Genomic DNA, 9,669 nt, shown 5'->3' with positions numbered 1-9,669 from the left:
TGAGTTCAATGTCCCCACATGGCACCAATTTCAATGCCTTTGAACTCAACCTCATTCTGTTCTCAGCGGTGTAATACTGTCCTGCAGCAAACAAAATTTCAGAGGTGGCCAAAAACTGGTCACAAAGGAAGATCCCCCAAACGGGGAAAATACAATGAAAAGTCACATGTGACCACACAGAGTTAATCTCAAATTTAAATTCCAGAACTTCAGGTTGTTGTCAAACCTAGGGACCACTTTTTTCTTCTGAGGAGCAAAGATTTCGTGCCAAATTTCACATGCAATTTTGAAGAGAAAAATCTGTTTCTTCCTCAATATTACACAAGAGGTCAATGCCGAAGGGACTTAGCACATCAATCTCAATCCATTTTTCAGGATGGATTATTGTTACTGTTGCATACTATTGTCACATATAGAAACAAAGTCTTCTAAATCCTAATTGAAAACATCCCATGTGCTCAATGTGGTCTCCTGGAAAGGACATGGCCCTGTAAAACCACACATCGCAGACCTATTTCCTACGTGCTACAAAACAGAATTTTGGCTGTTCTTACCCAAACCCTACTGTAAGCAGCAAGGACAGGCGTATGTAGCATTTGCCAACTTGTTAGTAGCCCTAGTATTTTAGATTTAAAGACAGACATCTCTTTTTTGGGGTTTTTTTTTTTTTTTTAATTTTCTAACCCATGCAGTGGACGCAGATGTTAAGTGGACTTCAAATTACTGAATGGTTGAGGTGGGAAGGGACCTCTGGAGGTCATCTGCTCAAGTGGGTCACTTACAGCTGGTTGTCAGGACCATGTCCAGACAGCTTTTGGCTGTCTCCAAGGATGGAGACTCCACAACCTCCCTGGGCAACTTGTGCCAGTGCTCAGTCATCCTCACAGTGAAAAAGTGTTTCTTCAGAGAGAACCTCCTGCGTTTCAGTTTGTGCCCATTGCCTCTGGTCCTGTCACTGGGCACCACTGATAGAGCCTGGCTACGTCCTCTTTGCACCCTCCCCTCAGGTATTTACATACATTGATGAGATCCCCCTGAGCCTTCTCTTCTCCAGGCTGAACAGTCCCAGCCCTCCCAGCCTTTTCTCACAGGAGAGATGCTCCAGTACCTTTATCATCTTAGCGGCCCTTTACTGGACTCTAACCAGTAGCTTCATCTCTCTCTTGTACTGGGGAGCCCAGAACTGGGCACAGTTGGGAAAAAAGTTGCAAGTCCTCTCTAACAGTGATTTCCTCAGCAGGCATAAAGCAAACTTTTTTTCCCCCTACACCTTTTTTGGATCATGCACAATCCTTTTTGAGCATCCAGCCACCCACCTTCTTTTCAGCAACCAACCCCACACAGAGGGGACACATCCCTCCTTTTCCCAGTACTGGAGATACTCATGCCACCCTCTCAGGCAGAGCGCAGTTACCACTTTTGATGTGCTAAGAGTCAATATGCTGACATTCAGGTGATGGCCTCAAGTTCAAGAGGATGAGGTGGGGAGGTCACTTGGGCTTCACTGTAAAGAGCAGCTGTAGACAAGAGTGCTGACAGCTGAGCACACTAATGTCAGCACTCAGGATTATTCTCTGTTACGCTGGCTGACTTTTAGCCCTATGCACTACCCCGTTTCAACCATGTCTAACCATGATGTTAGTCTCCTGTAGATGTAAGGACCATCAGTGCTATCATTGCAAGCAGTTGCCCACATACTTTTCCCTTTACTTAAGTATTTTCAGCTTAAAAAGACTGAAGTTTGGGGCTCAGGTTGATCTTCCTTCAGCCACCTGGAACACAAGCGGCTCAAGTCAGCTGCTCAGGCACTGTGTGTGCAACCAGTGCCTGCCCCATCATCTGCCTAAGTGCTACAGATACCGTTCATTTTAAAACCAAGAATGGCAGGTAGATGCTCTGAAGAATGCTGCTTCTTCCCCCAAGGAAACACCAGCTAAGAGACAAATGAAAATCAATTTTTCTGAAGTGAAGTGCAGAGGAAGGCCAGCATTGTTTGTACGCCCCTCGGCACAGCAGGAGGTATCACTAAAAGCCTGCTGCTGCACTTCAGCAACCCTGGGGGAAAAGGGACTTTGCTTCGTTTGAGTGTGTGTGGGTGTGTGTGGGGGTGCTGCATAGTTTACATCTGTACCAAAAGGCACCCTCCCCCCGCTCCCCAATAATGCAATTCATAAAAATAGCTCAGATTTGTTATTCAGCAACTAAAATGGAAATAAAAGGACCAGGCAACAGGGATCCCTTTTTGTGTGCATCTAGGAGACAGAAGAAATTGAGACTGTTACCCTAACATGGCAGAACAGGAGGGCAGGCATTTTAACTCGCCCAGCGTCAAATCCTTCTTGTTTCATTTGGGAGGTAAAGGAATTATTGTTTGAATTAGAGACACTTATTTTCCCTTCATATCTCTACATTACAGTTCTTAAGGTCATAGCAAAGGGACCCACTTACCCTTCTCCTCCAGCTTCACTTTCAGCTTATATCACTTTCTAAGCCAAGACAGTCTGTCCTGAGACTGCAAGATAAGGGAACGTTCAGGTTAAATTCAGATAACCCTGCAGGTAGTTTAGTCGGAAAGAACAGCAAGGAAAATTTTGCAAAATGGATTTGTATACCCAGCATCCACCCACAAGCAACACTGAACCCACAGCTGCTTGGAAGAGAAGGCGGGGGTGGCCAAGAGTTTACTGCAGAGCAGTCCAAACACACCTCGCTCCCAAATTTAGTATCCTTTGGAGTCGATTCCTCACCTTTGTTTGAATGTTACATGTTCAAAAGGACTAGCCTTGACTCAGGGCAGATCCTCAGCTTGCTGACTCCACCGCTCCACCAGCGTAAGCACAATCCATGGTGGAGTCCCAGGCTTGTTGCAACTGCTACGTCTCCTCAGGAACAGAGTGCTGAACAGCAATTTAAGTTCACTTCGGTGCTCCCATGTTTCTGCCACCATGAGAGATACTCTCTGCACAGCAAACCAAGTCAGGACTTCGGCCCTGAGCCCAAGGGAACGTGGAACAGGTTAGTCCAGCAAAGTTTCATACATCTTCTCCAGTTGGAATGAAATATTGGCAGGCGACTTGCTCATCTTGCATAGCTTCATCAGCCAAGAACACTTCAGTCATCAGAAAACATGCACAAGGTGTAAGGAAAAGCCTTCCAAGAGGAAACAAGCATCTAGCTTCCAGGAGAGAAAGTGGGAGGACTTAGAAAACAATTAACATTCAAGCTGGAAAAAGAATCTTTTTAGTGCTGTGTGAATTATGTTTGAAAATATGCTTTAAAATATGCTGCCTAGAGGGGAACCAACAACAGGCTGCATGACCAGGAAAGCCAAGCATCATTTCAGAGAACATGACTGCAAAATGCTTAAGCACAGTTTATAGGATGTTTAAAAAGAGAATTTTCCCTGAAAATATGTAGCAGTCCTGCAACACGCACACGAAAGTCCACTCACCCTTTACTGTGGCAGCTCACTGGTCTAGAATTAAGGCCAAGGATTGTGTTAACCTTTTTATCTCCTCAAAAATGAATTACTGCTGGCCAAACAAAGGAGAAGCTTTATTTTCTTTTGGCGTTATCACTCAAGGGAAAACACAAGGCTTCTCTAGGTAGCAATGTGCTCTGTAGTGGTAAACCTCATGGCCTCCCCACTTTAGAGGGGAAAAGTAAAGTCCAAAATGGGGCAAGACTGAGCACCACTGATGTGCTGTGTCACAGCAGCTACAGGCCACGAGGCCTGCTTAAACAGGAGATAGAGGAAAGCCCTAGGTCTGATCTGCAGTTCTATTCTCTACACCAGTTTCTTTGAAGCGCATCAGCAATAGCGTGCTAAAAAGTGAAATGGATTAAAGGAACAGAGAGTTGACTCTTCAGATAAGATCCCTTTGGAAAAAAAGGGCTTTTTTTGTTTATTCGTCTTGACAACATCCTTCTAAAAAGGTAATTTTGGTCAATCCAGGTTTTTAAATACCTTTTATTTTTAAAAGAAACCGTAAAATATGACAACAGGACAATGGGCATAGTTCAGCAGTATCAGTTTCTGGTCTATTGAGGAAATTAATAAAAACCATCAGCATTTTAAAAAATAAATATGACTAACCATATGGAAAACAGGAAAATCAAATTCATCTTCAACAACACAGACAGGTATAAATGCTGAAATGTTGCTGTGCAAGGTAGAGGTAGAGGTAAACCAGACTTTTCAGACCTAGACCAGTCTTAGATCTGCCCCCCCCCATGCACACACTCCCAAAAGTTCCTGTTGCCAATAATTTAATTTGAATCAGCCTGTCAGCCTCATCAAACTCAAACGGGTCTGTGCGCTCCTTGTAACGCTCTGAGGCGGAAAACTATTTCAGTTTTTGTAGAAATTAGTTGCTAAGCAACCTGCCCCCTGGTTCTGCGACTTGTGCAGCAAGGGAAGAGGCAGGAAGCTGGATTTTAGCTACTACAAACCAATAAATTCCTCTCTGGATGAGATGATGTCCGCTAGGACAAGTAGATGGTAGAGCCCTTTTAGGAATTGCAATTGTCCATCAGTTCCTCAGTGATGCACCCGGAGAACACGCAATGCAGCGCCTGGAGTTCCTCCACTGAAGAGAGCATGGTCAGCAGAAACATCCCAAACCAATAGGTACTCGCTGCAGGGAGAGCCGATTGCCTTATACAGTATGTTGATACCGAAAATTCACATGGTAAGACACAACCCAAGAACCCTCTGTACAAAGCAGCAAGCATCTTGACATAGTGAAATATAAAAACTAAAAATTGCACCGCACACAGATTTTCCAAACAACTCAAGACAACTGAAGTCAGATCGTACAAACCATTAGTTAAAAAAATATCTTCTTGTATATTTTGAGAATAAGTGGAAAGAGTCTTCGTGCAAATGTCCAGCCTTGATCAAGCAGAGGACGTAAAATCATTGTAAACGCATTAGTTCCTTTCTCATCTGCCATATGCGCCCGCGATATCTATCTTCTGCAGTATGATTAGGGTCAGGAAATCTGTTTCTTCTGTAAATATCACCTTTCAAGTTCCACTGATGTACCATCAAGACACTACTGGTGTCATATCCCACAACTGTTAATACAATAAAATATAACAACTTAGTGAATAATGGTAAAAGATAATAAAATACAGTATATAATGTCACCTCTAAATAATTTGCACCTTTTTTTTTTTTTGCTTAAGAGAGGCTACATGGTTATAGGTGGATGCAGCAAGTCTGAAGAAGTTTGATTTCATTTTCCAGCACTCATGTCAGACTGGTGGAGGTTGACCAAATGACATTCTGTATGTCACTATTCTTTACCTTTATGAGCCAGGTTCATAGCTGGCCATAAGAGAAATCAAAAAACTCACACTATATTGCTAACTTGAATGATTAGCATAGTCATAACACATTGTGAGGGTTTTTTAAAAATTATTGAAACTTTGTTATAAACTTATTCATTATTTTAGCTATTTCTTTACTTAGCCACACAAAGAAAGATTCACCGTGTTGAAATAGTTTGTCTTCCCAGAGGAAAACCTACAGTGAGCACTTGTCCCAGCCCCTTCAGGCAACAACTTCATAGACCAAGACCTCTTTGGTCCTTATTGGGCAGAAGTCCATCAGTGAGAGGTCTCTGGGTGGAAGAAAGCAGGTAGGACATACCTGCAACCACACGGGAGAGGAAGGGGAAATTAAATACAGGAGCTAGAGCAACCTCCTCGCCCTACCTTAATAACCTTGTCTGTCCCCGAGGTCAACAGCCATCCCCTGGTGGCATCAAAGTGTACATGAACGATGTTGTGCTTACTGTCGTGGAAAGTAGCTGTGGGCGCCCGCCTGAAGAAAGAAATAAAAAAATCTGCAAAGACTGTGACTGCAATATTTTCCCCCAAAATGTTCTCTATTGAGGAAATAAGTATTTGAATGCTGCTGTAAGTCATTAATTCAGCAACCTCCCTGTAAACTCCACTTTGAGACCTTTCCGGCATGAGAGGAGCACAGGTGGAGGGTGCTCTATCCCTCCCAGTTTGGTAAGCACCACAGAAGCTTATCTTGCTGAAAGGGCCCAGGGACCACCCCGCCAGACTGCTCCCTCCTGGAGCCTCACATCCACCCAGGCCCCCCCAGATACAGGAGCTTTGCCCCACTGTGCAAGCCGGCTCAGTGTCCACACTTACTCTTCATCCGTTATGGACTCGTGACAGCTATCGCAGACCCTCACTTCGAACTCGAACCCCATCAGCGGGATGGAGGAGCGCTTGGAGCTGCATTTACCGCACACAGCTTTCCCACACTTCCGGCAGTGATGCTGTAGGAGACAACATGCGGAAAGACATCTTCAGCCACAAACTCAGGTCACTGCTCAGGTCCCACTGGCTCTACCATCTCACCCCAGCAAGATCCAGCCGAGGCTGCAGCAAACAGGAAAGTGACTCTTCCAGAGAAGATGAAGGAAAACAGGCAAGGACTTCAGAATAAATGGGTGGCGGGGTACAGGGGGAGGAATCTAACTTTTTTTCCCCTTTTCCACTACCTGGGGCAAGCAGCAGCTGATCATTAGCATGGACACTGGGAAGTGGCAGATAAAGCACTACCCAGGCTAGGTGGACTCTACCTCTCTCCCAAGCTTCAGGGTGACAAACATACACCACCCAGTAAATCATCGCCACCTCCACCACTTGACACTTGTGGATGTAGCTGTGGGTCAGGGCTTCTACACTGTGACCAGTGTTACAGTGGGTTTTCAACAGGGTAGAAGGCAGAAGAAGAAAGTCCAAGCTGTCCTTTTTTCGTTAGCACAGCTAGAGAGGAGAGGACAGGACAAAGAGCCCCCCACGCACCCAGGAGATATGCCCCAGCCAGCCGGGCATCTGCTGCAGGGCTGGGAGCTGTAATTACCACTGTCCCCGGGAGTCTCACTTTGGGGCGTAGGGGATGACACCACCACTCAGCAGCACGTGACACATTAAAACATCTCCAGGTCAAGGTAAGACAGGGCTACATTAGCGCAGTGTCATTCTGGAGTCCTATCCCAGCCTCTAAGTATAAACATCTACCACTTAATCATCTCGGTCAACTTCTTTGGCCATTTTCAGCCCCAGAAGCACTAGTGTTTCTGCATTTTGATGCTACCCATCTCGCATTCTCATATGCACTAGCTGTGTAGGACCACAAGGCTGCCTCGCCAGCTGTAGGAGAGCCAGGCTCTGCGGTGATGAGCATTTCATCAAGGGAATATGCAGCTCAGCCCTGCCCCAGACACCTGACTTCTCCAAGCTCTATGAGAACATCCCTTTTAGAATTTTTTCATCCCTCTCCCAAAAGCCTGCAATCCGCAGCCCTCTCCTGCTGGGCAGGAAAACACAGCAACGTGTTCCAAGCAGACCAATAAGCCTTTTCCAAAAGAGCCTGAGCAGTTACAGATGTTTACCCAAGCCCATTGAAAACAGCTTTGATTCCAGGACAATCTCCAAAAATCAGTTACAAATTTCTTTCTACAACACATTCAACTAACAATAAGCAAAATCCCACATGGCTAAAGCCATGAACAGCCTAAAACCAATTTAGTCAGCCCAAGGTCTATTATATGCATTTGCTATTGGGACTGGCTGCAAGGGGGAAAAAAAAAAAAAAAGAAAAAAAAAAAGACAAAAGAAGTGTGTTCCTCTTGACCACAAAATCAAGCCTGATCAGAGGGGAGCTTACTGTCCCACTGTTGAGCATTCAGTGTAAGAACAAAGTGCATGTTCTCAAGGCTTTAGGGGAAAAAAGGTTACTATGATCTATTATGAGCAAGAAGCCTATTTGCACCATGTTAACACACCAAAGAACCCATACAAACCTGCCTGAGGCCTATTTTCTTACTGTCCCACATTTGCTTGAAGTTCCAGAAGAAAGGCTGGTCACATTTTTGACAGGAGTCACTGTCCAGCCACTCAGGGGTCTGCAACACACAGACACATAGACACAAGCGGGAGTGAGCAACAAACAGAAAAGCTTCCAATGGACCCCAGAGACAGGACAAGAAAGATGTATTGGGGTGCAGTAACATGGTGAATTAAACTTGATTAAAAATCCCCATTTTCACAAGAAGCCATTTTGACTGTTCCATGGGATGTCTTTTTTGGCTCAGCTCTGAGCCTTGAAGGACACAGGAGGGACATGTCTCATCCAAATCATGAAGCAGAGTTTGATTATAATCCAGGAACAAGCAAGCCTCTCCCACCTCTCCAAGTTTGGAATTAAGCTTTTAAAAATATTCTGTCCTGTCTGGACAGCATTTATCATCTGCTATTGCCTCTGGTAGGAACTGGGGGTAATTAGTATTTCCAATAGCCAAGCTACTCATCTGGAGTGAAGGGAGAAGTATCTGAAATGCTGGAGGGGTTTTATTATTATTTCTTTCTTTCTTTCAATACTGTAAGAGGCGTTCCTGCTGTCAGAGGTATCTGTGCTACAAATCACACATAGGGGCAAGAAAGATGAGATTCACCTGAACAAGCCTAAAACCCAAACCAGCTCTTTTCCTGCTTTTACAGAAAGACGATGGAAGAAACATTTTCCATTTCCTAACACAGCACGTAGCTTTGCCCTCACGCTGTGGATGAAGTGGGTAAGAAGATGTAAAGAAAAGAAAGAAAATATTAAAGGCACTTCCTTCTCCTGCAGCCAGGTTTTGCTGTGCGGAGCAGCATGGACCAGACACCCTGCAGGGAAGCAAGTCTTGCCAGATCCTGAAAAAGCTCAGGAAACGCCTGAAGTGGCAGGGGGGCATGTGGAGGGGGCAACTGATCTCCTCCCCTACATTTGGGTCCCCCGACACTTCTCTCGCATTGAGCTGCTGGGGGACAGACAGTGCATCTCCCCACAATGTTTAGGAAACCCTCCCTGGGATGTGAGACCCAGGAAGGGTCTTGGTTCTTGACCCCTATCCAGCTGGCTGTCAGCCTGTCTGTCCTAACCTGGCCTAGCAAGAGCAACCCCCCTTCCCCGCAGATGACTTCTGCTCCTTTCTCTGCCCCGCCAGGACAAGAGCTCAGTCCAAAGCCGGTGCTGGCAAGCGGGTCCGTCTTGTCCCTACAGTGGGGCAGCCCCAGCCAGACCAGGACATCCCTGCCAGCGCTGCCTTGGCACCACTGCAACACACTCTCACCAGCCCCACCAATCCCATGAGATTAAATAAACACTAAATAATGTTTAATACTTTGTGAGGAAGTGCTATTAGCAAACTGCAGTTGTCTTATCAGAGCCACTGGTTCGCACACGCTGCAATTTAAAAAGGCAAGAAACACAGCTGAGATTGAGAATTAAAAATAATACAAAAGCCAGACAAAGACAAGGTACAGCTGATGGAGACCCTCAGCTCCCAGGATAGCTTTGACCCCCAGCAATAAAGCAACCGCCTGCTTCACTACTTCTGCCAGTTACTCTGAAGGCAGTTCATCCTTCTGGGGCAAATCCTTGTCTTTGCTACCCACAACTGTCTTTCTGCTTGATGCCTACAGATTTACATCTGCGTGTATAAATATTAAAATAAAAAATCAAGGGCTAAAATGGCTTAATTCACTCTAATGCAATCTCAGAGATGTGGGAAAATCTGAGAGCATCAAAGTGAGTACTGAGCACACAAACCAATGTTTGGTATTAAAATCTCAAAGGTTTTAAGGGTGGTTTAG

At 45.2% G+C, this 9,669-nt stretch overlaps 1 protein-coding gene across 1 annotated transcript in view; it reads right to left on the bottom strand.

Annotated features, from left to right (window-relative positions):
* Nucleotides 1–3,952: 3,952 nt before the first annotated feature.
* WDFY2 (WD repeat and FYVE domain containing 2) overlaps nucleotides 3,953–9,669 on the bottom strand; it is a gene marked incomplete at its 5' end in the record, with an annotated part of 30,861 nt that continues 25,144 nt past the window's right edge. Inside the window, 4 exons of the mRNA XM_009577822.1 lie at nucleotides 3,953–5,079; nucleotides 5,722–5,830; nucleotides 6,172–6,302; nucleotides 7,836–7,937. Of these exons, the coding sequence (XP_009576117.1) occupies nucleotides 5,050–5,079; nucleotides 5,722–5,830; nucleotides 6,172–6,302; nucleotides 7,836–7,937 (372 nt within the window). The remainder of the gene's footprint in view (nucleotides 5,080–5,721; nucleotides 5,831–6,171; nucleotides 6,303–7,835; nucleotides 7,938–9,669) is intronic.

This window comes from Fulmarus glacialis, unplaced genomic scaffold, assembly GCF_000690835.1.
Source record: "Fulmarus glacialis isolate BGI_N327 unplaced genomic scaffold, ASM69083v1 scaffold8305, whole genome shotgun sequence".
Classification (NCBI taxonomy): domain Eukaryota; kingdom Metazoa; phylum Chordata; class Aves; order Procellariiformes; family Procellariidae; genus Fulmarus; species Fulmarus glacialis.
This window is presented reverse-complemented; position numbering and strand designations above follow the sequence as displayed.